This window comes from Salminus brasiliensis, chromosome 1 (assembly GCF_030463535.1).
Source record: "Salminus brasiliensis chromosome 1, fSalBra1.hap2, whole genome shotgun sequence".
In the NCBI taxonomy this organism is placed as follows: domain Eukaryota; kingdom Metazoa; phylum Chordata; class Actinopteri; order Characiformes; family Bryconidae; genus Salminus; species Salminus brasiliensis.
In genome coordinates this window covers 23,126,420-23,152,451 of record NC_132878.1, presented here as the reverse complement: position 1 = coordinate 23,152,451, position 26,032 = coordinate 23,126,420, and the positions used below count along the sequence as shown (strand labels likewise).

The 26,032-nt window shown below is 38.9% G+C and overlaps 2 protein-coding genes across 2 annotated transcripts; both read right to left on the bottom strand.

Moving 5' to 3' along the window:
• Positions 1-824: 824 nt before the first annotated feature.
• On the bottom strand, positions 825-9,033 carry ehd2a (EH-domain containing 2a). Its single transcript, XM_072660412.1, has 6 exons — positions 8,810-9,033; positions 8,248-8,424; positions 7,512-7,609; positions 4,922-5,334; positions 3,132-3,296; positions 825-1,391 (listed from the first exon to the last, which is right to left on the bottom strand). The coding sequence occupies exons 1-6, from the start codon at positions 9,031-9,033 to the stop codon at positions 825-827; spliced, it is 1,644 nt and encodes a 547-aa protein (XP_072516513.1).
• A 12,107-nt stretch (positions 9,034-21,140) lies between these two features.
• Positions 21,141-25,783, bottom strand: zbed4l2 (zinc finger BED-type containing 4-like 2). The gene is made up of 2 exons (XM_072694042.1): positions 25,684-25,783; positions 21,141-24,521 (listed from the first exon to the last, which is right to left on the bottom strand). Exon 2 carries the CDS (start codon positions 24,497-24,499, stop codon positions 21,836-21,838), a length of 2,664 nt encoding a protein of 887 aa, XP_072550143.1. The 5' UTR covers positions 24,500-24,521; positions 25,684-25,783; the 3' UTR covers positions 21,141-21,835.
• Between the last annotated feature and the right edge of the window lie 249 nt (positions 25,784-26,032).

Here is a 26,032-nt window from a genome sequence, read left to right as displayed (position 1 = left end):
ACAAAAAGCCCTTTACATTTAAAATGCATTCTGTGGTCGTTTTGAAGAATACAACATGTTCACAATAAGGTCACAAATAGTCTTTGTTGATGCTGCTCTTCTCAAAAAAAAAAAAAAAAAAAAAATCAATAGAAAAAAATGTGACACGCAAAAACAATGGTGTAAACAATATCACTTTAACATGAGGTTTAATGAATTTTGCATGACATTTTACATCTCGTCAAATTCATGCCATTTGGCAAATCGTTTAGTAGTTGCCTAAATGAATTGCCTAAAAGTATATAATGAAGATAAACAAGCACAAAACCCCTTTCCTTTCATAATAATGTTTCATAAGTAATTCTGCTGTGCACCATCTTGGAATCAAAATTATCTTTGACCCAGGGCTGCATTTTACAGCAACACATTATCTGGCCTTGACTAAGTTTTAGACCAAACCAACCCGTGACATAAAGGAACTTCAAGTGTTATGTTATTTAGCAGACATTCAGCGATGAAATGAAAAAAATGGGATTGGGAAAACCTGGACATTTTAAAATTTACATAGGCTGAGGAAAGGACCACCGTACAGCATTCATACTGGGGTGAAATTCTACTTCTATTCTATTTCTTTTAATGTTGGGTAGATGATGGTAGTGCTGCAGTGTGTTGTAAAAGAGTATGTGAACTACTGTAAGCACTTTTATCTGTAATATGAAGTAGTTGATTGTAATAAATCTTTGGTAAATGAGTGAGACATACGCTGTCATCTCAGCCACCATTCAGCTGTTTTGACTGTAAATTGCTGAGCATTTATACATAAGTCTCTATGCATCCCCACAGTCCTAACTGTTCTCGGAATTTAAGGTTTTGCGCCTTCTTTTGGACGGAGGCACCAGGTGGGCAGGGAGCTTTGGGGGAAGCCCAAAGCCCTCCAGCTTCACCTCGATCAGATGGCTGGCCAAAGCAAACTCCTCGTCGTCCAGCATGCCGTCACAGTCCACATCTGAGAGTTTCCAAATTCTGCCCAGTACTGAGCTGGGCAGTTGGGTTCTGACCATCCAGTCCTTCACCTTGGTTCCACTGAGTTTGCCCTCATGAGGGGAGAGGTTGTAGAAGATCTCATCATATTTAGGTTTATCTTTCGAGACCACCCAACTTTCACCAGATATCACCTCACACTCTCCACTGGGCCCTGTGTAATAAAAGGGGTTCCCTTCAAAAAATGGACCTTTCTCCGTCCCCAGAAAGGCCCCACCTTGCACTCCGGGTTGGTCAGCAGCCTCTAGTTCTTCCTGCCGTAGAAGAGGCATCAGCTTTGCAATGTCGTTGGTCAAGAGCTCATCCAAACCAGCCATGAGTTTGGGTTTAATGGCTTTAAACTTGGTGAAGTCATGATTCATGAGTCGCTCCTGCCAGTGGGGGACATAGAAAAGTTAACAAGGACACATATCCTTCAGTAATGTTTATAAACATGCCCTCGCCAACTTCACTTCACATTATGGAAGTTTGTAGCACTTTTCACAAGTTTGCTACAAGTGGGCATTTGTAGGATGAAGGGAGGAGCACACAATGAGGAGTCAGATTTGCTATAGAGGTAGGCAACCCGTGTCCTGGAGGGTAGGATTACTGCCCAGCTTTTTTTGCTCAAACACACCTGATTCAACTGCCATGTTAATAGGCAGGTTTAGTGGATGTGGGAAAAATCAGCTAACTGTGCTGGATTCAGATTTATAATAAGAACTGTTGTGCATTGCTTTTCTTTTGTTTCATTGTTGCCAGCTGTAAACCCCTAGCTGCCAGCTGCTAGCTGGCAGGCTAGAAGAGTACAGTAACATGGATTAGTGTGCTACAAAAACATTCACATTCAAGTATTTTATTGCTCTGAACAATAAACAGTTTTTCCATCATTTGTTTCTGATTTAAAAAGAAAAAATGGCATCAAATAGCAATTTCTGGATTTTTATTTATCAACTGCCTTTTCAAAGACTCAATAAATACAGTCATGTAAAAAGTTAGGGCACCCTTTTTCTTTTTTTGTATATTTAAACCTTTGGACATCTGAATTTCACTTGAACAATATTAATAGATGGAAGTAATATAACTGAACACATAAAACTGAAGAAATTGTACTCAAGCACCCTTTTGATACCATAAAGAATTCAAAGTGGATTCTATGTTGGAGAGCTCTCCAGGCCCTACGGCAGAAAAGCAGCCCCAAACCATGACATGTCCACCTCTTTGCTTCAAAGAGAGAGTTGAGAAAGAGTTCTTGTGCTCAAATGCTGTGTGTGGTTTACACCAAACATGTCATGTTACTGTGTCCAAATAATTCCATTTTTTAATTAATGAAATTCATTAAACAATAATTTGTTCAAAGCACATTGTTCCAGATGTCCTGGTCTTGGTGTAGGTGTTCTGTGGAAAACTTTAGTCTTGCTCTGATGGTGTTTTTGACAGACCATGAAATTCAAATGCGTGCGGTCTCTTTCTGATGGTAGATGCTGTGCTTTGACTTCCGCTGCGGCAAGAGCTACCTGTAGATCCTGTGATGAGATTTTAGGATTGTGTGAATTTGTGTGCAAATTGTGGTCTGCTGTTGGACTGAGCTTGCTATGACAACATGACGTGCCCATGTTGGCTGTTGTTACATTTGTAAATTAATTAGGAAACAGTGGAACGGCCTCCGATTTCTTCCAGACTTATCTGAATCTATTACCTTCTTTCTAAAAGCCTCAGAAAGCTCCATGGTAATAACATTCACCAATTAAGAGCGAACTAAACTAAAAGTCTGAGGTTTTAATAAAATAGGGTCCTCCAAAATCCTTTTTAAGCATGTTCTAGTCTGCCCCTGATTCAGGCATTTGAAGTAGTAATAAATGTGGAAGGTGTCCTTACTTTTTCTTCACAGGAAAACAGTAATTTTTATTCATTTTACAAATGATTTAAAAAAGATATTTCTGTGTTTAGTTAAATTACCTCTATTCATACTGTTACATTTACATATATTAATATTGTTTAAATTAAGACCAAATGTTAATATGTTTAAATATCCTAAAAAAGGTTTTATTAAGTATCCTAACTTTTTCACATGACTGTATCTTTATTTTGGGGAATTCTTGGGAAGGAGTTTTATGTGGACTGTAACAGACCTGCATCTTTGCACAGTCAGGGAAATCTCCAGGTGAGATCTGATACCGTTGTTCAATTCTGGAGAAGATTGCTGGAAGGTCGTATATTAAATCCCTTTTTTTGTTGTCTCGGCGGAAGACGAGAGGCATCTCCTCCTTCAAGGAGCTAACAATGTAAGCATGGGCCTGGAATAAGAGGAAAGCAGTAGAATTTAAACTTAAACTTAAACCGTATTCCACACACAAGTAAATCACACACAAAATCACAATTTGCACAAATGTGTAATATAGAAGAAATCAGAACGGCTTTATCTTTACAGGGGAATCAGAGTGGTCTGGTGTGAAATTTTCTCATCAAGAGAAACATACGGGGTCAGAACTGGAACTAGACATGTAAAAACTAAAAACTAGTGGTTTTGGATAGTAAATGAAATACAGTACCAGTCAAAAGTTTGAAAGTGTGCTGATAATCATCTTAAAAACATTTGATCCAAACCATATCCTTAATCATATGCTTGTTTTTAAAAATGAGGACACTGGGAAAACAAGAGCATCCACCATAGTTAGGATGTCAAGTCTGGGTTTTTTTAAATAGGTCTGTTGTAAGTAAGTTGTAATGCTGTGGCAATGTATATGTTTGAGGGTGGAAATACCTCTCAAACCATGCAACTACAGTATGTACATTAATACATACACATATACTCATTCAGCAAGACCAATAAATAGCATTATTAGCCCAAATGACCAAATAATCTCCTTTCAGTTCAGAATACAATTTAGGCCTAATTGAAATCCCCCAGCCACAACATCCATGGTGGATACCAGTGTGTCCTCAGTGTCCTCTTTTTTGAAAGTACAAATATGGACTTTTGGATAAAATGTTTTTTGAATTATGATTAGCCCACATTCAAACAGGTGAAGAAATATTGAAAACTATCCAGTGGAATTCCCCTTCAATAACATGTCCTGTAAAGTATCATTAAAGTCTCAAAGTATCTTTCTATTTAGAGCATTTCTATTGATCCATAGATTATAAAATGTTCACACAATATGGACAAAGAGCAGCTGTCATTTTCAAATGGTATAAAACAATAGAAATTCTTTTTTTATGGGCGTAAGAATAAACCCCCATGTAAAATGCATGTAACTGAGATCAGCACTGATAGTGTTGGAAGGAAGCTCTTTATTTTTCAAGCGAATGACAAGACAAAGCAAAGCATCCAATAAAACGAGGAAGTTGTTAGTCTCTGTGCTCCACAGGGACTTTTCTCCCAGACTACTGTTTGCCATCTGTGCTGTCTCTAAAGCTGGAAGTGTTATTAGTAATAATGACGCAGCATTTTTTTTAAACCAGTTGCTATGCAGCAGGCAGCTCAAAACAATGAACAGAGCCAAACAATCATTTGCAGTAAACAAACTGAGCATGTACATGACAACTTACTGAAATAATTAGCTTTCCATTATATTCTAATACTGAATACTGAAATTATTAAATTATTATTATCATACAAAACTTTGTTCATATTAACATTTTCATTACTCAATTAACAGTAGTCTATAGCATATTATCAAAATAGCTGAATAATATGTATTGGGAGTGAAAAATAAGAAGATAAACTGTCAAATAATACCTTTATTTTATTTAATTCTCACTGCAGCTTTCCTTTTGTTAACATCTATAGCTTTTTATTTTGGATGCATGTAACATGAGGTTTTTCCAATATTATGAACTCATGACCTGTGATTCTGAATGGTGCAAGTTAATAGTTAATATCAAACTCTATTGATGACCGTAGGTGACTGTACCTTACCCTCACAAGCCGTGCTCTCTTTACTAGGTCACTGAGCTTTCTCAGGGCAGAGTTGCGAGGCAGGTTTTGAATATCAGCAAAGAGGTCATCTTCCTCCTGCTCAAACAGCTTGCGGTTGTCAGTCATCCTCAGAGGAGAGGACCAGAAGGAGCCAATGTAGACCCTCAGGACCTCTGGGGTGCGGAACACTTTGCCCAGCGACCACATGAGGGCACCATACACTCGCATCAGCTGCTGGGAGTCCACCATGTCGGCCTTGTTGAGAACCACCCTCAGCTTGTCCTCATTGCCCCGCAGAGCTGTGATGGTGCGTGAGAACTCATCGGACAGCTCCAGCTTATGAGCGTCACATAGGAGGATGATGCGGTCCACATGTTCTGCAAACCAGCGGAGGACCGCAGGGAAGTCATATCCTAAGAGAAGCCATAAAACATTGCATTTGAAATTGCTCTTAATTAACAACACACATACTTTTAGCACAATTTAAACACTAACATGCTTCAACACTAAACTTGAGGTTTGGTGTTTGTAATTGGAACTTCAAATCTCGAGCTTGTCATTCTGCATTAAGGCCAGAAGAACACAGCATGTCTCTGACACAGGCTGAGCACCTGATTTAAAGAGTAAATCTGGATTTACTCTCTGGGTTAAACCGATAGTTTGCCCCAAAATGGAGATACGAAGATCATTTAGATTTGTCTTGTAGTTCTAGTGTAGAACTAAAGGAGCAGTACATGTAAGTTCACCTTACTTAAAACCTTTGACACAACATTGCCCTAAAATCAATAAAGTTAAGCTTTATTTAACAAATGAATTAGAGGTTAAGTTGAATGTAAGTAAGATACTACTAAATGTACCTTACTGTACATCACACTGTATATCAGTGTAAACACAACTCAATATGTATAAACAACACAAAAAATATTAGGAATAACTCAAAGACTTTATTTAAAGACAAATTTAATTAAAAATCTCAACTGAAAGTGAATGACATTACATTTTTTAAATCAATGGTTTAGTTTTTCATTACACAATTGAACTGGGTATGTATCTCAACTACTCATTTTTGAGTTAGTTCGGCTTTATCAACTGAAGTGATCCCAATTGCCTGTATTATTTAAGCTATGTTAACTTAATTATTTCATTAAGAAGTGCAGTTACAGTGCACTGTTTGGATAAGAGTTAATGCATGTACATTTTAATTCCATCATTATAGTCTTAGTGCCGTTTGGGAGAATTCACTTTTCTGAGTTTTGTCTGTGGGGAAAATGAACAGTATCTGACACTCCAGCTACATTCAGGCCCTTTTTCTTATTTTGTAATAATTATAGTGTCAAAAGCTGATTTTGATCAGCATTCCAAATTAAAAATGGTGTGGTTAGTAGCAAACTTTATGAAAAATGAATTTGAGATCAGATTAAGCGCTTAGTAATAAGCCGGTTGTAACTTATGGATGGCAAGGATGACATCAGTAAGTAAGAATACAGCCCCACCTCTGAAAATGACTTTCAGTTGTTCAGTGTGAAAAAGGCATGCAGCAGGGTTCAGACAGGACAAACGAAAGTAAGTACAATATCTTGTATAAAAATACCTATTATAAAGCTACTGAATCACAATAAAAGGTTAATTAAAGAAATGTAATATTACATGGTACCCAGTAGCCTATATATGCTGTTATTTGGGGGAAACCTGACATACTGGCATAAACTACAGTGCGGTCGAAAAATCTGAAAGCACTAATGAAAATGCTTCAAGTTTGTATTTTACTTTTTAATGTAATAGAAATATGGTCATGGTATTTTTAAATTTTAAATTCTAATATATCTGCATAAGAATTTGGGTGAAAAGTAGAATCTGTGAAATGTAAACATGAATGTCAGATTTTCCTTGTATTAGCAATAGTACCCATTTGTTTTAATGATGGAATGCACTCAAGCTGGCAGATCTGCCTGACCACCATTTGAACACAAGCTTTAATGCAAGAGATCAGACTTAAAACCCAAAAGTACAGTCAGAACATAATCAATGACTCACATTTGCTTAAAATTAGCTTTAAAAGTACTCAAACGGTAGTGTGGAATGTTAAATAATTCTTCATTTTCTTCATCATAACTTTTTAGTTTACACATTCAGGTTTTAGCAAAAAAACTAAACAAATCTGAGGTCCAAAGGTTGTGCATGTTTGTGCTCCACACTCACTGTGCATGTTTGTGCTTAATGTGTTAGCCCAATGGGAAGCTTTTTATGGGTTTAACATCAATAAGTTTTAATGAGCAGAAATTACAGTGATTACTAGCAATAATAAAAGTTTGGTGCAATTCACAATACTTTTTATAAGCCATGCTTTGTTACTGCCTGGCACTATTTGGAAAAGTGTGTTGAATAAAGATGTCTATAAAGAATGTTAACCAAATGTGAGAATACTTTATTGTCCAACTCACTACGTCATTAAATGTTTTATTACATAATTAGATTTGAATACTGTAGTAAGACCAAAGCATTAACTCTCAACCTCTAAGGGTTAAACATCACTACCAGTCTATGTATGAACTAGATCACTCTCTACAGTAAGTGTCTGTTGTTGTCTTGCCTCTGCTCATCCTTTTCTTAGAGCTGGATAAAATTCCAGGCGTGTCAATGATGCTGATGCTCTCCAGAACCTGGTTGTGAAGGTGCACACACTGGAACCTACAGGAACAGTGAAAAATACAATGAAATACTGGATTCCAGGACTTTTGTTTTCTATGCAGTTTTTCATTTCATTTTTCAGTTTTTCAGTGCAAAAGGTGACAGCAGTTGTGGCTTACACAGCTGAACAAAATTCCACATATCACAGTTGCTGAACTATTGCAAACCTTATTCTACTTCCCAGCTAGCTTTAATTTATATGTCTTAAATTCCCAGCCTCAGTGTTTCAAAGTTTGGCAAAGTGCAAAGACATTTAACATGCCAAAAATGACGAATGACAAATATGTCTTTCTCTACACTGGACCCACCCTTTCTCAAGAGTTTCCCTTGGTTCCTTAGCCACTACTTCTGTTTCAGTGACAGAAACCTCGGAAACAGACATTCTTCCCCTCTGCTTGCTTTGGCCACCAATTCATATACCAATGTTGCCAATTAATAAGAAGCACCAACCTTGTACCTACGCTCATTATTAGTCATTTTATCAGGTACACCTAACATTAAGATATGCTTTTTACTGTTTCTAAGACAAGAAGCTTTGTAAATGTAAGGTGTGCCTGATAAAATGTCCAAATGAGTGTAGGTACAGAATAAGTGTTAATAATAAACTGGCAACCCAGGGCACACCATGTCTCACTTACCGGTTGAGAAAGGTGTTTCCAAAAGGGTTGAGTTTGCGGAAGGGTTTGTTGGGGTCTACAACAAGTGCATTGCCTGGGATAACCCCCTGAACATTCCCGTGCATTATAGCAGTGAAACAGTCGGTTGTAGGTTCTGGGCCAATTCTGCCACTTGGGTAGTCTTGTTCAAGGAGATACCTAAAAAAAATCCATCCAGATAAAACAATGCATAAATCATGCACAATCTGACACAATCCTATAAATAAATATATATAATATATAATATAAATAAACATAATATAATATAAATAAATATAATATAAATAAATATATAATTTATTTATTTTAATATATATAATATAATTATAGTGCCTTTTTTTGCTCCCCTGGAATCATGTTTGATCATTTTTGGGGGCTTAAATCACATTCTACACCCCCACCTCATTTACATAGTAGCCTTAGCTCATGTGTCCTAAGCAAATGCTTTTACCATTTACAGCAAAAGTCGGACTTGTGCTCAGGACCTGCAGATGAAAATTAACCAAGGTGGACCTTTTACAAAAATGTTTACTTATTTATTTACCTAATGAAGGTTGTCTTTCCTGTTGAGTACTGACCCACCACCAGGATCATGGGTTTGTTGTCAAAGTCTGCATCCTCCAAGCTTGGAGAGTGAAAGTCAGAGAAGCTGTAATATTTCTCCAAAGGAAGAAGCTTCTGTCTGTAGAGCAATTTCAGCCCCTCAGTTACTGTCTGTACATCCTTTAGGGATTTTACACCCCTGTTCTTCACTTCTTTGGAAGCCATTTAGCAGAAACCTGAAAATGAACCACATAGAGTGCTGAGTGTGTGCACAAAAGGGTACAGTATAACACATAGATGGTATTTTTGATGCAGAACATCAAGGTCATTGTTTTAATTAAATGATAAATAAAATACTGTAATAGTGACTAGCCTAGTTTATTCTTAATGGAACCACTGGGTGCTTAAATTTTTTTTACCTGGTTTACTTGTTTTTCATATACAAGGAAAATCTCTTGTATATCGTTCTGTAAAGAGCCTTTTGAAAATGTCCCCATATAGCACCAAAACAATTACACTATTGTTATGTTAAAGAAAACCTTTTCAGTACTATACAGAACCCTTTTTGCCCAAAAAGATAAACAGATCTGTATTTAATTCTAAGTTGACTGAAGGCACCAATGTGCCTAAATAAAATCTATAACTCCATGTGTTTTACCCCTTTCACCTGATAACAGTTTGAACAGGCGAAGAACCACGAATACATTCAACCTGTTTCTTTGAGTCGACAAGGTTCTATATTGAACCATCACCTTAAATGCTTTTTTAACATTTGTTCTCAAACTATTTGACATACAACTTTATAGGTTATTATAGAATATAAAGTAACAAAGGTGATTAATATGATAGGTGATTCCAAACCTGTGAACAGCAGTGTACAATACAAATAAAAATATACTGTTATCTATCAAAATTGTCTTCACGGTTCTTCCACGGTTTTAGATATGCACTGTCATACAGTTAGAGAAACCACATATGCAAATGAGACATGGCTGAAGGCAAATGTGTGAAGCATGCATGCAGTTTGCACATTAGTAATTGGTGCACTTAAGCTAGATTAACTTTAGGTGCACTTTAGCTTCTTCACTAAATTTTTCGTTTCCTTCAAACTTTCGCCTTAATCAGTTGCTACATCCTGTTGTTTTCAGTAACAACTAGCAGTAGTCAAGACCTACTTAAGAAATGCAAAAAAAAAAAAAAAGAAATAGCAAAAGGGAGGAAACTGTCATGAGGGATGAACAAGGGAAATTCAGTATGGGCTTGAGTTCATGTTTTACAAATAACTTATAATGTGCAGGTGCCACAGCATGCCCAAGAGATAGAAAGGCACAAAAATGAACAAACAGTGTTGTTGAGCAACTCAAGGCAGCTGCTCCAGCTGCTGCACAACAGCCCAACAACAAAAAAGGACAGCCAAAAACCTTTTTCATTGACTTCATGAATGCAGTAAAATGAGGGGTGCTATGCAGTTGCACATGCCATGTCTGACACTGTAGGACGTATTCTACAAAATGGGCACAATTCTAGACAAACTCCACACTGAAACTACATTAGCAAATTCCTAACTCAAATCACTTAATGCATACTACAGTGTTCAAGAATATACTACTATTAAATGTTATGAAACTGTATTGTGTTATGGTGTGACCCGAGTCTAGTCTGCACAGCTGTGCTCTTATATGTTACCCTAGTGTAATAAAGGGAACAGATCAGACTCTCCGGTCGCACCCCAGAGCTGTCTCTGGTTTGTCACTCGATGAGGAAAGGTTTATAGAACTGGGCGGAGGGAAGAAATATGAAGCATAGGGAAATGACCAAAGGAACAAAGGAGTTTAGATGCCAAAAATTAGTGATTTAAGATCATAAAAAAATGATCAGAAATTAATGAATGCAGAGTATGCCAGTAAAGGCTGACTTTATGTATACATTGTTTTAAATATTGTGATGTCTGAATTATAAAGCTGTGTGTAGATTGTCACTTTGTGACCTACCTGCAGAAAATAGTTTTAGAATAATAATATTTACATGTTCTTAGATTTTGTAACTACAAGAACAGAAAACAATCAGGTCATTTTTCCTGTGAATGTGAGTTGCCAAAATGCACATTTTTCAGTTGAGGTCAAAAGGAGAACAATTTCCAAAATTACAGATATGAATTGAAACCCTTTTTAACTAATTCATGGTCAATAACTAAATTATGTATGATACAAAAAAGACACTAAAGTGATCATTTCTTTTCTCTTTTTTTGTAAAAAAACTGTATTCCTGTATGAGCAAGACTTTAATAAGTAAACTTGATAAAAAAAAGAAAAAAAAAAAGAAAACCACATTTTTGCCTTTTAACAAATGAAAGACATTAATCAGTTCAGGATCCTGGTGTCTGAAATGAACTGAAACTTTAAAGTCTGGCATACTTTTAATCTGGAAGATGAAAACCAATGTAAAACCTCACAAACTATTGCCACTGAAATCTAGCTACACTATTAAGAAAACTCAGTGCATCTGATACAGTAGATACACAGAGAGCAGCTTCAAGCTCAGAAAGTGACAGAAGTTCTTACCTCCTCAGGACAGCTGTGTGAAATAAGTCTGAGACTGGAAATCTTTGTGGGGTTTTCAGCTTCACCTACAAACCCTGCTCTGTCCCATCCACCTTGTCCCTCTGCTCTTCAGCCTACAGTGAAACGCTCTGTGGAACAAAATGCCACAGTTGCTTATGGAGGGCTTCTCTCTACACTGGATACCTCCCCCCCCCCCCCCCTCTCTCTCTCTCTCTTTTTGTTTTTACAGTTTTCTAAAATGTGGACACAGCCTCTTTGCCTTGGAGTTCAACTGACTGCAGTCTGGTTTGGCTTGAGAGGCTTCAGAGGGTCCTGGTGTTCTCAGCTCCAGATGTTCAAAGGGGTGGGGTGCTGGGTCCCTAATATTCTCCAAATCGCTGAACGTTAGTTGTGTGTCTGTGATCACATACAAATCGTTCATCCTCGTTCATGTTCTTATTAAAATGCTTACTGTAGTGCAGAGTGTTCGCTAAATGAAGCTAACTTTGCTAAGCTGAAAGCTACAACACTTATAACAGCAAAATGTGCACACAATTAGTAAATGATTAAAAATTATTATGATTTACCAAAAAATAGATAATATAAATAATAATAATAATAATAATAATAATAATAAATAACGTTACATGTTTATATTATATTATATATCTGTTGTAATATTGGGAAAGAATAATGTGAGAGCGCCCCCTACCGTCTGCGTTCAAACCCACAGTCTCCCAGACTCAAGTTTGGCTTGCTAGACTAACGTTAGAAGTAGTTGTGCTGACAGTATTTTGGTCGATTTTAGCTTATTAAATATTTTTCGCAAGCGTATACAGTATATTCGACGAAGATTTATGTTTAATTTGCTAAATTTGGCCGTTTTTTAGGTTTTATCTCCACGTGTTGTATTAGTTCAACAGTTAGCTAGCATAGCTAGCAGCTGAGCTAATTTGGCGGGCTGCTGTCAAAGGTTGGTAGCTAGCTAGCACTAGCTAGCATCTCTGTTGTTTGCTCACATCGCTAGATAAATACTGCTAACACTGTTACTGCTAACATTTGCTAACATCGCTAGAGTCGTTGGCTAAGAGTTGTACATCCCAGACATTAGATGTATAGTTAATTTATTCTCTTAAATATACACTATATGTCCAAATGTCTTCTAATGAATGCATTCAGCTACTTTAAGTAGCTAGCATCCATTGCTTGAACAGATGTGCAAATGCACACACATAGCCTGTCTAGTCACGGTAGAGAATAGAATACTGCCAACAGAATAGGACTCTCTGGAGCAGAGAAACATGAACCTATTGGCACCATGGCGAATGACAGTTGTGGGCTAGAGGGGTGCAGAGCAGCACCCCAGCATTGAGCTGTGGAGCAGTGGAACTGTGTTCTCTGGAATGATGGTGCTCCATCCAGTGCTTTTGGGATGACTTGGGGTGGTGATCTTCCAAACATCCCGACTTCACTAATGCAGTTAAATGCAATGAAATATTCACAGTAATGCTCCAATCTACTAGAAAGCTTACCTTGGATAGTAGAGACAGTTACTCTACCATTAAACTCTTTTGAATACCCTTAGTTTCAGAAGAAGCAATAAATAAACAGGTGTTACAATACTAAGACATTTTCCATTGGTGGAAGCTGTTCTGAAGCTTTGTTGTTCACATTACTAGCAGGGTGTTGTTATTTTAGTGTATGTTTGTTGTCTTACGATTTTAAGTATGTATGCATGTGTCATAGAAATCCCTGTATTTGTGCCTAGCAATATGTCTAAAGAGAGAACGTCTCCTGAACTTCAGTCTGCTGATCAGGTTATGGAGGCTATGGACCCTTCTGACGAGACGATGCCCTTGCTGTCAGTGACTGAAAACCTCTCAGATGATGTAATCTTCATTAGCCAGTTAACCCCGCCACTACCCTCTTTGGAAGATCACCTGTGGATAAACCATGAGTCTGGAATGAGCACCAAGACTGGTGACTATGTACAGCTTTGTGTTTCAAAAAATAAACTGTTCCATCTTTAAAATAATATAGTTTAATGTTGCTGTCCTAAAATACTGAATTCATGTTGTTTTTCTGTTGGTAGTTCCTCTTGTCAAGGCTTATGACAAAGAGATGGAATCCCCATTTGGACTTGAACTTATTCCAGCACAAGTGATGCAGCAGGCCAAAGTTATTAAACACAAGTGTTCAGAATGTGGTAAAGTATTCAGGACCACAAATGCTCTCAACAAGCACCTACTCAGCCACCAACCGGACAGACCCCATGCATGTAATATCTGCCAGCGAAGATTTAAACGGCAGGATCACCTGTGAGTGGAACTCATTTTCATAAAAAACCAGATGCCTGAGGCCAATTAATACCTACTGACAATTACAGAAGGTGTCCCAATTTGAAGTTGATCTCAAATTATTTTCTTCCTAGATTATCCTCTGGTGTGGTGTGTGCCTTTACATCTCTGATCTAAAAATATTAAGCAAGCTCAATATGTATGCTGTAACGTGTGGGAAGAGGGTATTTTTTTTAATTCATCCTTGAACCTTGTGAGTGTTGAGCAAATTATATATATATTTGTAGGGTCTTGAACATTTTCAACATTAGGTAAAATTTACTGTAGTGTGGGACAGACCTTAGACGAAACCACGCAAAGTAAAATGAGTTATAATCATGACAGTAATTTGAAAGGGAAAAAAAGATGGAGCCACACATCAGAGACATCAGCCTAGTTTTCCTACATAAAAGTAAAATTTCTGAAAAGTAAGAAGAACATCAGCCCTTCATGAATAGGACACATTCAAAAGAAACAAAGAAAGAAAATTAGAACCAGTGTAAAATAGAGAGTAAAATAGATGGGCCTGTTCAAAATAAGGGTCAGTGGGATGGTTTGGTGATGTTTTGGCTTCTAAACAAATGTCATATGCCATCTGTGCAAAATATAGTTATTGTTATAAATTATTTTGTAATTTTAGAAGCTAGCCCAGTTAGTAATTATACACAAGCTAAAAATACAGTGTGTAAATACAACATGTAACTCTGTAATTTGGACCATGATTAAGGGACATGTCATACTTTCTCTGTAGCACGGCTCATATGCGGACCCACCAGGAGAAGGCTCATTCCTGCACTAAGCCTGGCTGCCACAAGGTTTCTTGCAACCAGCACTCCCTGAAGTGCAGCACACCAGACCCCCCTGAACCTTCCTCAGTTTCTTGGGAGCCGCCACATCCTCCTGCAGTGACGGAGGACCAATCTTCATCTAAAAGCTATCATTCTCTCTCTGACTCTCCACCAAAATCTGCTTTCGTCTCTCAGCTTGAGCAGTTTGTTAGCTGTGGAGCTAGGTACAGAAACTACACTGGGTGTGCTTCAATAGTAGGGAATACTGGGTCGAATCGCTTCCCAAAAGTCAACCTGCCTGTTATCCGAGAACCTTGGTGCTTAGCAGCAGTAGACTTGCCAGCACCCCATGGCGCCTCTAACCAGTGGCCCCCAAGTGTCTACCCATGGCCTGGACACGCTACGGTGGACCTAGTGGCACCAGATGACCATGAGGCAAAAGTTGTAAATGTCCATGGTTGGGAAGATGGTCTGAATTTTCCTTTGACAAACCCTCAATCTTCGAAGGGGGTTCTGTCTGTGCACCCTTGCAAGGAGGAAACAAATGCAGGAACTCAATGTCTCTTAAAGCCATTCACAGCTTCCCCTAAGAAAAGTCAACCAGTTTTACTGAAGCAAGACTTTCAGTTCACCAGTGGAGCACAGTCATGCTCTATATCAGACAGTGAGCTTAGTTCAGTGGCGCCACCGTCAAACCAGAGAAAGCCTTGTCGTCTTCCTCCACCTCCACCCAAGAAGGGCAAGAAGACCACGAAGACTAATGTTCCTGTCCCTCCTCTACGTGCTACCAAACCCAAAACAAAAACACAGTCCAGGCCCCACCCACCATACCTTATCTCCCCTAGCCAGGTGGCAATGGCATCCTTCAGTACAGAGAGCACCCCCTCTTTCACAATCAAGGTATTGCTATTACAGTGGGGTTTGAACAGACTGTTTTACCATTGTTCTACAGCACTTTTCAGGCCTTTGGAAGTTTTCATTATTTTATGAACTAGAATAACCTTTACTGTAATTAACTGTAATTGTGAGTAATACTGTAATTTACTGTAAGTATCTATATACAGTCAATTGTGTTTTTCCAGTGACCATTTTTTGAGGCATTTTTGGTGTTTTCCATGAAAATGTAATGCAATCTAAAAATTATTATTATCAATCATTTAAACCCATTATTTCACTACTTCCTCATTTAAAACATGTAAAGAAAGATGAACTAAATTCATTTTATATTGTAGACGCTGATTCCAATTTTTTGTAGAGTGGTCTGTGTGCAAATTCCTCCTTAGATGATGTTGTAAAGAGTAGATAATTTACTGTAGCTTTGTCTCTGCCATTCCATCATACAGGGAGAAGGTGCTGCTGCTATAAGACAAAATGGAAAAGACCCCGGCAGGTCAGGTTTATTGTAGGCAGTAATTCAGTGATTCCAGTTTTGTGGTCCCTCAGCAAATTTTTAAAGCTGCTGTATCGCTTTGTTTTTTCTTCTCAGGACACATCTAACATATTCACCTGACTGCCATGTTCAACCCTGGCCTTTGTTTTCACAAGCTCCAACAATTTCTTCTGCTAAAATGGATGACCATAAGTCAATGGTGATGCCTCTTTCATATTACAAGCAAATTATATATATGGAACTGTTTACTGATGTTCTCCTGGTATTACTATTTGATTCCTGAAGCAGGGTAAAAAAGAAGGCAGGGGAGCTGGACAGATCCAAGAGTCCCACGGATTCCAGCTGTCACCACTGGTTATCCCAGTTTCTGTGCCTGTCCTGGGCAAAGAATCCCCTTTCAACAAACCATCAGTACAATCAGTAAAAAATATTCCCTTTATTATACAGTATTTTATATGTATAGCCTGTACTACATGCTGATGTTGTAAATGAATGCCAACTTGCATAGTGTCACTGTCATAAGAAAACCTTTTACCTCTCATGGGAAAAAAAACATATTAATTGTGTCATTTTGGACTATTTTTATTGTTCCATTACCCATTAAATGTTTTACAGTTTAAAATATATAAAATCTATAAAACTGGATAGGACATATTTAGTTCCAATTTACAGTATTTTTAAGTATTTGTAAAAACTGTGGTTTACACATTAACAATCCCTGCAACACAAGTATACCTACTGTTGATGTCGCTGTTACAGATAGATCATGGTACTTTAACTCCTGTAATTACACTAGTATATCTCAAAATTCAAGTTGGTACACATTTAATGCTGTAGTACTGTAGTCCATAACAAAAATATAATGAGTATTAACACGTCTGTTAAATGCATTATAGCTGTTGTATAACTACACAGTTATAAATACAATTATTACATATATATTTCCATATTTGTTTTTACAAATGGTGTTAAAAAAACACTTATAGATGCCTCAAGTATTACCACTACCAACCTCAGACTGTGTGAAATACTTATGCAAGTGTGTTAAGTTAATTTAAGATACCCTGCAAACAGAGAATACTCTCTGTATATTGTCCCCCTGCAGGCAGAGAAGCAGAATAACATCAATGACTTGTCCAGAAAGTCTTGTCGTTCTGATCTCCTGAGATCTTTGATCATTCCCAATCTGGCTGAATCTGGGGGGCAGGGATGCCGAGCTGCAGGAGGTTACCCCAGCCAGCTGCGTTCACCTACATACCTCGTTGACCACCTACTAAAGCCAGGCTTTCAGCCCCCTCCGTACACTCCCCCTCCAATGCTGAGCCCCCTTAGACCAGGCACTGGGCTCTATTTCAGCACTCTGCCCCATTTCCAGCCATGTCCACCACCACCCAGCACCTACACTGCCTACCTGGGTGAGAAAATATAAAAAAAAAAAAAATTATTTATAATTTATAAATATAATTTATAATAAACTCTAGCGTAACCAGTGAAAAACCATGACAAATATATCTGCAGTTGCTGTGAAGATATTATTATGAATATTTGAATATATAGTATACAGTTAGTGTTGCAAACATTGTATTTACTGCTGCTTTCTTCTGTCTAGATGGGAAAGACAATGTCACTTTGATGACAGACAATGTAGTAGTCAACATTGAGCCGTGAGTTTCCTTCACCATCACTGGTGTTTACTTTTATGAAGCCTAGGTATTTTGTAGGGCTCTGAGCCATGTCTCTGATTGCATCGCCATTGTTCCCATTACTTGGGAATTAACTCAAAATTGTATTTCTGTCTAGTTGACATCACTGGAATGCTCATTCACCAGTTGTCTTAGTGTCACAGGTATTTTTGATGTTCTGTGTTTTTCTGTGTAGAAAGATCAACGTGGGCCCTAGCTTTCAGGCTGAAATTCCACCCCTGCGTAACCTGCTGCTGATGCTCTATGATGAGCACCCTGCTCAGCTTGTCTGGGCTCCATGGGGAGACCTCCCCAGTAACCCAGAGACACAACAAAAGGGTTTGTGTCTCTCTCTTGCATATTTTGTTTTAGTATTAAAAGTTGTTCAAGATCTACAACTAAGGCAACAATATAGTAGAAAAAGTAGTTTACATAATTTCTCTCTTAACACCACATGCAGTTGATTAGTCAAGACATTTGATGCCTGAAGTTTGCTTATGTAGGTTTGCACTGAAACTATAAGGCTAATTTAGCTAACAAGTAGTGGAACCATATACCCCAACAATTAGCAGAATTCAAATGAATTCTGCTGATTGAAAAATTAACTCTAACATATCCTCAAACAGCTTTAAATTATTCTGTCATTTTGAACAGACTTGCAGATGTGCTTTCTGACAATGTATAACATGCTATTATCTATAAAGATGGGCACATGCCATACAATGCTAATTGGTGGAAAAAAGGCAGTTTACTGGCCAACAGTTTTATGATTGGCCAATATGTTGAATAGAATAAGAAAAACGGCTACTAAACACCATTGTACACTATCGGAGTGTCTCTTGGAGAGACTTAAAGTGTGTCTATGCATTTTCTATGCATCAGTTACAGAGTTTCTGAACATGTGCTGTTCAAGTGTGCTACCTGGAGGGGGTACCAACACTGAACTTGCCCTTCACTGTCTTCATGAAGTCCAAGGAGATGTACTAGTAAGTTTGCTACAGAATCCACAGAAGAGCACTTGGAAAATCTGGGGTATTTTTCTTTTTTAATCTGGAAATAAACTACAAACTATTTTTTAAAGAATATTTTTAATAATAATAAAAAACAACTAATTAAAACTTTAAAAAATGAAGGACAATGTAATGCTAACGTCAGTTTGAATCATGAAAGGGATAATACTAAGAAATTCTGTCTAATTGTTATGTTTAAATATCATTAGTGATGAAAAACAGTTTTACATGTTTACTCATGTAATGTGGAAAGTGTTATGTTTACTTTTGGACTGTATAGTGTAAAAGTGTTGTCATGTTAGTTGACCAGCAACAGATATGGCATCTGACTGTACATACTTTTTAATTTTCTTAACCAGGCTGCCCTGGATTTGCTCTTACTGAGAGGAGATTATGGAACCTCCTCTAATCAATTAAGTGACTACCACTACACAGGTATACATTATCTGTGGGGTTGATACAGTCATACTACATTTATTTACAGAAAATAAACATCAACAGCTGGACTGATAAAATTACAAAAATTTAAATATTCTGACCACCACTTGTTAAATTACAGGATTAGCCCGCTGGAGTGCTCAGGAGATAAGACTGTTCCGGAGAGCTCTGTTCAGCCACAAGAAGGACTTTCAGCAAATTCATAACATGGTAAGACCGTTGATTATAGAAAACATGGGCAGCGCAACGTCTCTCAAGTGAAACAACCACATGTCTGGGATCTTCGCTGGCTGGTGCAGTATGATGTGTAGCTCCATCCATTCCCATATTTTTCAGTGATTTTTCTTCATTTCGATACAACAGAAGGGAATGGAACCACATTGTTTCTTACAGTCATTGGGTAAGACAGTCAAAAGCATAAGAGCTTGTGCTTAATGCACTTTGTTTTTCCTTTTCTGTAGTTGAAGACCAAATCTGTGGCCCAGTGTGTGGAGTATTACTATGCCATGAAAAAGCTGAAGAAGTTGAAGCAGCACAAAAAAAAAGTTAAAAAAGATGGAACTGCTGAGAAGGTTAGAGAAAGACCATACCTATGAGACACCAAAGCATCTAGGCTGAAAGCAAATCACATTATACATAGGTGTACGATGTAGAGTGCATAAATGCTCTTGTCTGAGATTGCAGTATACCAGCACTTACTTCACTTGCCTTGGCTGTAGGCTGAGTTCCATAGTGCAATGGAGGAGAAGTCTGAAACTAACTCTGGGATCAGGAGATCCTTGAACAGAGCAGTGGGAACACATGAAGGCCAGTATGTTGAGAACAGGGAATATGCTTGTCAGGAGTGTGGCAGGTTTGTAATTCCATAAGCTAGTATTGTATTCATTACGTATAGAAAATTAATAGTCCTAAACCTAATGCATAAAAAGCCTTCCTGTAAGATACATAATGTACTATTTATTTATTCTACATTTTCACTTTTCATAACTTATGCAGTACGTTATAGGGGAGTAGGAAGTCATTTGCGATTGACTCCTTCTTACTGCACTGCACTTTGTCCTTGCCAGATCTCATTAATATAGGAAGGCTTTTTAATTAGCTCGTAAATTGGATAATTAAGTATACTCAAGAAAAACTGAATGCGTAAAAGTCAAAATTGTACCATTGTGAGTGCTTATTTGTGGTTTTTGTGGCAAACTTTCAGAAGTTTTCCTAAAGTAAAAAGCCGCAGCGCCCATATGAGGATCCACCGTCATCAGGAACAAGAGCAGCTCGCTGTGGACAATTGGCCAATTAGGGATCCAAAATCAAGAAGAGGACAGGTCAGAGGTCATCTGGAGTCTTCTGGACATCTGACATGGGTTTTTGATCAATTTGATCAGAACTCACACAAGTTAAGCCAGTGAGGTATGTCTGGCATCTCTGAATGTTCAAGTCAGACTTAATTAATCTTTGAAATATGAATGTTTAGAACAAAATAGAATTAGTCATGTTGTTGACATTATTCGCTACAAACATGTCCTGTTTTTGTACTTGTTTATGTTAAGTTTTAAAGTTTCGATTTCTTATGTTCTTATCTAAATATAACGTTCATGACATGTTTTTGATTCAGGCATCAAATATGCCAGTACTTAAACATCTTTCCACTTTCTGGTATAGTGTTTTTTGTGTTTTGCAACATAAGCCTCTGCATATTTAACTAAATTGACAGAAGGACTCACTGTAATGAAATACTGTAATTTATGCCTTATCGTACTAGGAAATTTGAAGAAATGTATTCATTTGGGAAATTTCTTCACCATATATTTGACTTCTAATATGAATTGCATTGCATTGTTGTGACACTTGTGTTATGATTTGACACCAAATTCATGATTGTTTGGAAGATATAACATATTAATAGCATTGGTTTGCTTCTGTCACTAAATCTAAATCTAAATAATTTACATCTCAAAAATGTATCACTTACAAGTAGTCTCACCAATAGAGAATGAATAGGCTCAGTTTTCATTGATCAATCTATCAGTGGTTTAAAACATGTCCTAGATTGAACTGATAATATTTTTGGAGATAAAAATAAAATCATTCAGCCAAAAATAACTACTGCTTGGCTAGCTTCACAAAAACACACTTTCTTTTCACTGTTTCTTTCAGCACTTTAATTTGACATGCATTTCATGGATTACAGTTTAAAATCTACTGTCACATTGAGGGAAGATAACCAATACTTGATGTCACAAGCTACAGAACATGTTTTTTTCTGAACACTGTGTACATGAAAGAAACAATAACTGTTGAAATGCATGCATGAACATGTCAATACTTACTCTGTAATCGTCACATGTGCAATGCTTGAGAGACAAGTTCTAAGTAACAGTATATTTAGGATTTTACCCTGTAACTCACTTGTAATATTACTTCAACAACATCTAACAGGGCATGTAAAATGTGGCATTAAGCATAACAATGAAAGCATTATATTCACACAACAATGATCAGGCCATTCTCCAGAACTCCTAGAGCCCAAACACTAAAAAAGGTAGTGTAGTCATTTCCTTATACGGAATAGAAATAGTCATTGTTTTAAACTAGTGATGACATTTCTGTGGTCACTGTAAATATAATCTTGAATAGCTGCACAATGTTTGAATTAAAATTTTGTAAATAGTACATGAATCCATTTTGACTAGTGAGGGCTTTTTAAGCACAAACCCCAAGGAGCTTATTTTAAGTGAAAAATAAAACATGAAAGTGTCCAGTTCAAATATGTGTTTCTTACATTTGAGTTTATAGATTTATGCATAAGAGCAATGTGTCCATGTATAATCCCCCTAGCTTGTTACTCAAACCTTATTGTCATATGACACTAAAGTCTGATAGAGGCTCTCTCTACTTTGATTCCCACTGACACTACTATTATGATCACTCTCTCGATGGCCAGAAGAACCTCCTTTAAGCTGCTCCACATAATCACAGTTCTGGTGAAGAAACAAGACATGGTCAAGATGCTTGGGCCCCATCATGGCTCTCCTGTGAGCTACCGCAGATTCCCTTGGAGCAAAAGCCCGGTCAGCCGGGATACCAGTAGCTGGAATTGCCAGATATTTCCGTGCCAATCGGGCCACGGCAGGAAAGCGGTGCTCCTTGTTACGCCACCAGTGGAGAGGTGAGAGGCTGCGTTTGCACAGCGGCTCTGCTATATAATTTTCCAGCTGTTGGTGGATCTCGGGCATCCGTTCAGTAGGATCCTCACCTAGAAGAATATCATACATGGTTTGAGGAAGAGGGCTCATTCGCATTCGAGCAGCAAGCTGCCGGTCACCTCTCAGTGGAGATGTCAGTCCAGCTGAACTGGCTGTTCTTTTACGGCCACTGGTGACTTTGGAAGGTGAACCCACAAGCACACTCTCATTGACCTGTTCTGGAGATGAGACTCCTGCAAAGTTCTCATTCTGCTGCAGCTCAATGCTGTCACCCTCCTCTGCTGAGGCGCATGATTCGGGTGAATCCAAGGATGCTACGGTGGGAATAGGCAATGGGTCATCTAATCCCAACACCGCAGGTCCACCTTCTGCTTCATTTCCTCTGACTTCTAATCCTCTGTCTATTTCTTGGTCCACCTCCCCATCGTCACTATAAGCCTGAACAGACAACAGCTCTTTAACTTTGTCATGCAGCTTGCTGCGTGCATGTGGGCTGAGAAATCGCATTTCTTTAAATCTTGGGTCCAAGAATGACGACAGGACAGCAGGACTTTCGAGCAGAGCTTCCTCGTCACTCAGCCTCCAGCGTTTCTCCATCCCAGCGCGAATTCTTTCCATGACTCCTCTAACTACAGGGCAGCTGCACTCAGCCATGTTCTGCCCCAGGAGTCTGGACACTCCCTGTAGGCAGGGCATCAAGGCAGAAATAGCAGCATTGATGTCTTCACTCAGGAAGGATGCTGCAATGCGCACAGTCCTTAGCACTGGTACCAATTCATGTAGTAAACGCCACTGATGGTCTGCTAAATTAGGTGCTGCCTTTTGCTCTTCCAGCACCGAGCTGACCACCCACTTAAGCTCTAGTAGGCTCTCGCACATGTCAATGGCTGTGGCCCAGCGGCCTGGGTCATCCAGGACCAGGCGCGCCGCTCCTTTGTTGGCAGCTTCAGCTTTCTGATTCAGAGCTGCTGCTGCATTCGCGTCATGCTGGAAGTGTAAGACGATCCCACGGGCATCTGCAAGTGCCTGTCTGACAGTCTCTACATAAAGGCCCTCCTGGACACAGAGTTTGAGAGCCTCCCCTGCACAAAGAACTGGTTCCCAACCCTCTGGAAGGGACAAAACGGGAGCATGACTGGGTCCAGGAAATTCCTGCGGATATTCCTGATCGAGTGTTAAGTTGTCTTGCCTCCTGCACTCAGCACCCCATGGAGTGTCATAAATAACACAGAACACAGAATTCTCAGAAAGGTTGAACTCAGAAAGAACTGCTTTTAAAATAATTGCAAACTTAGCAAGCCCACTGTTTCCTTTATATTCTGGTATCGGACGAGTCTCAAGAACACAGCGGGCTAGGCGCCAGTTGGAGTCAACAAAATGTGCGCTGACAGTGAGGTAGGACTGACCACTCCCTTCAACTCCACAGCCTTCCACAGATCGCCAGTGTTCAGTGCAGAGGGCCATACAGCGAGGAGCAAGGCCAGTTTGAAGATGCCGCTGAAGGCATTGTTTAAGAATGTGATAACGATGCCACAGTAGGCTCCCAAGCAAGGAAGGTGAGGGTACTGGATAATTAGGCTCGAGGCAGCTAAGCAACAGTCTGAATCCTCTCTCTTCAACCACTGATAGTGGTTGCAGGTCTCTGAACACCATTTCCAAGATCAAATCTGTGAAGACACCAGCCCGCTTGTCACTGCAACCTCTAGTTCCACTGTTGTTGTTGCTGCCGCCACTGATGGTGAGCGTGTTGTTGATCTCCTCTGGAGAAAAGCCATATGTTACATCCATGTCTTGGTTAGAGATCGAGTTAGCATTTGACACGCCACCTCCTCCAGCAGAACTAGGGGGATATGTGGAGCAGGCAGGTTTGGTGTCATTTCCCTCTGCTGGCAGTTGCTCATGATGCTCCTCTTTGACAACAACAGACACGGTGGGCTGGAATGCAACTGTTGGGACATCGACTGCGGCATTGGACGTCGCAAATCTGCTATTGAGTAAACTGGACTGAACCATTTGTTGATGTAATGCTGCGGGATTGTGGACGTTAGCTGTGTTGGGAGGGGGAACTGCTCCATCGCGTATGCTGTGTTTGCGTCCCAAGTGCTCCCTCATGGAGGTGGTACTGTTGTGAAAAGACAGCTGCCTCTTGCAGTGGTTACACTCCACTCTATACATGCTAAGCTGGGTGTAGTGGTCCCACACTTTGGATGTGCGGCGTTCAGAAAATGGTAAAATACGATCCATCCTTCTTCTCAGGTTCGGAGTCCCTAGACTACCAGGCCGCCTCCGAATCTGGAACTCCATGTGTGTTAAACCAAACTGTGGGCTACCAGAAAAAAAGTATTAATATGTGGTCACATGGTCATTACATCAATTCATAAAAATCAGTCTACTTCTTATGTGTTTTTTCCAGATCAAAAACACCATTAGAATTAAAACCTGATCGTTGAAACTGACTTGATGGTTATTACTAGGCATTACTAGTATCCTGCAGATCCCACTAGAGTCTAGGATCAGTTCCAGTTAAACGTTAAATTTTACCAGTTAAATAATTAGGATCTATTACATTGTGCTTCCAACCAGTTGCCTTTACTAGTAGACACCACTGTAAACCACCAGGAAACACCAGAAACCTTGATTTTATGATTTATGATTTCTGTGGCAATATAATACACCAGCGAGTCTTAAGTCCTTTCAGACAGTTCCACGTTTTGCTCTAAACTAATGCAAAAGGATGTGGTCTACAGCAAGAAAATGTGCAATCGCCATGTGGGTTAAAAACAAAAACTAATGAGTAAAATGAAGTCTTGAGTTTTAAAGTCATACAAAGTTCAGTTCAGTTCAAGATTTGTGCTCCAATCTAACTCAATACAAGGGTATATCCCAGGGCATATATAAGGCAAAGCTCTTGACCCTCTGGAGGACCCAGAAGACCGGTTTAAGAATCACGGGAATAATTCAGAGGAATCTTCTTTCCTAGATCTGCTGATCTACAGATTCTGTGGATCCACGTGCTAAAGCTCTCTGCCAGTATATTTGATGAAGGAAAGCAACACATATAAAGGAAGTTTCCTTCAACTATTCGGTTGCAGCCACGGACTTCTTTGTTGCTGCTATATACTGTTAATTCAGGACGACCGTACAAAACTACTTTTAAAAACTTGACCCTGAAACAGAAATGATGATCTGTGTTCTACATATAACGACGCTAGCATTGTAATAAACATGTAACTAACGAATTAGTGTAGTACAAATATTGTTAAAACACGCAGTTTATCGTAATTCAGTTCAGTTCACGTGAATGTTCTTCCGGGCCGAAATGCTCAGCAACACCTCATTCACGCAGCTAGCTAACACTACTCATGAGACAGACACAAAGAGCTAGCAATGCCGCGCCAAACCGGAGCACAGGCCAGTTCATTTTGAATGCAATCGCATTTTTACCCCCCCCCCAAAAAAAAAAAAAACATGCACAAAAATAATAGTACCTGTAATTCCAGGTTTACAGCATCTTAGATTTCCAAAACGGCCTCCTTTCACGTTTACGACCTCTACACTGGAAACGCTTCACGCGGCTGCTGTTAGGGCGATGCGACAAATCATCAAACAAAGGCAAAAACGGAGAGGCCCACACACGGTCTAATCATAGCACATGTGGGCCATGTTCACATGAAGCGCTGGATCCAATGTGATTAAAATGGGACTCATGTGTAGAGCAATAAGAAACTACATATAAAAACAACCAGGGTTTAAAGCCGATTCTCGAAACGAATCGCAAAGACAACTTGCGTGGAGGTGTTTTGCGACGGTCCCCAGGACTGTCTCGTCGGCCTGCGT

What these genes read in the sequence shown, in the direction of transcription:
- ehd2a (XM_072660412.1), bottom strand. Translation starts at nt 9,033, where the DNA reads ATGGCTTCCAAAGAAGTGAAGAACAGGGGTGTAAAATCCCTAAAGGAT. An exon ending in GGAAACACCTTTCTCAACCG is followed by an intron (nt 7,610 to 8,247) that starts GTAAGTGAGACA and finishes CTGTTCCTGTAG; the next exon opens with GTTCCAGTGTGTGCACCTTC. An exon ending in AGAGAGCACGGCTTGTGAGG is followed by an intron (nt 3,297 to 4,921) that starts GTAAGGTACAGT and finishes CTCTTATTCCAG; the next exon opens with GCCCATGCTTACATTGTTAG.
- zbed4l2 (XM_072694042.1), bottom strand. Translation starts at nt 24,499, where the DNA reads ATGGAGTTCCAGATTCGGAGGCGGCCTGGTAGTCTAGGGACTCCGAAC.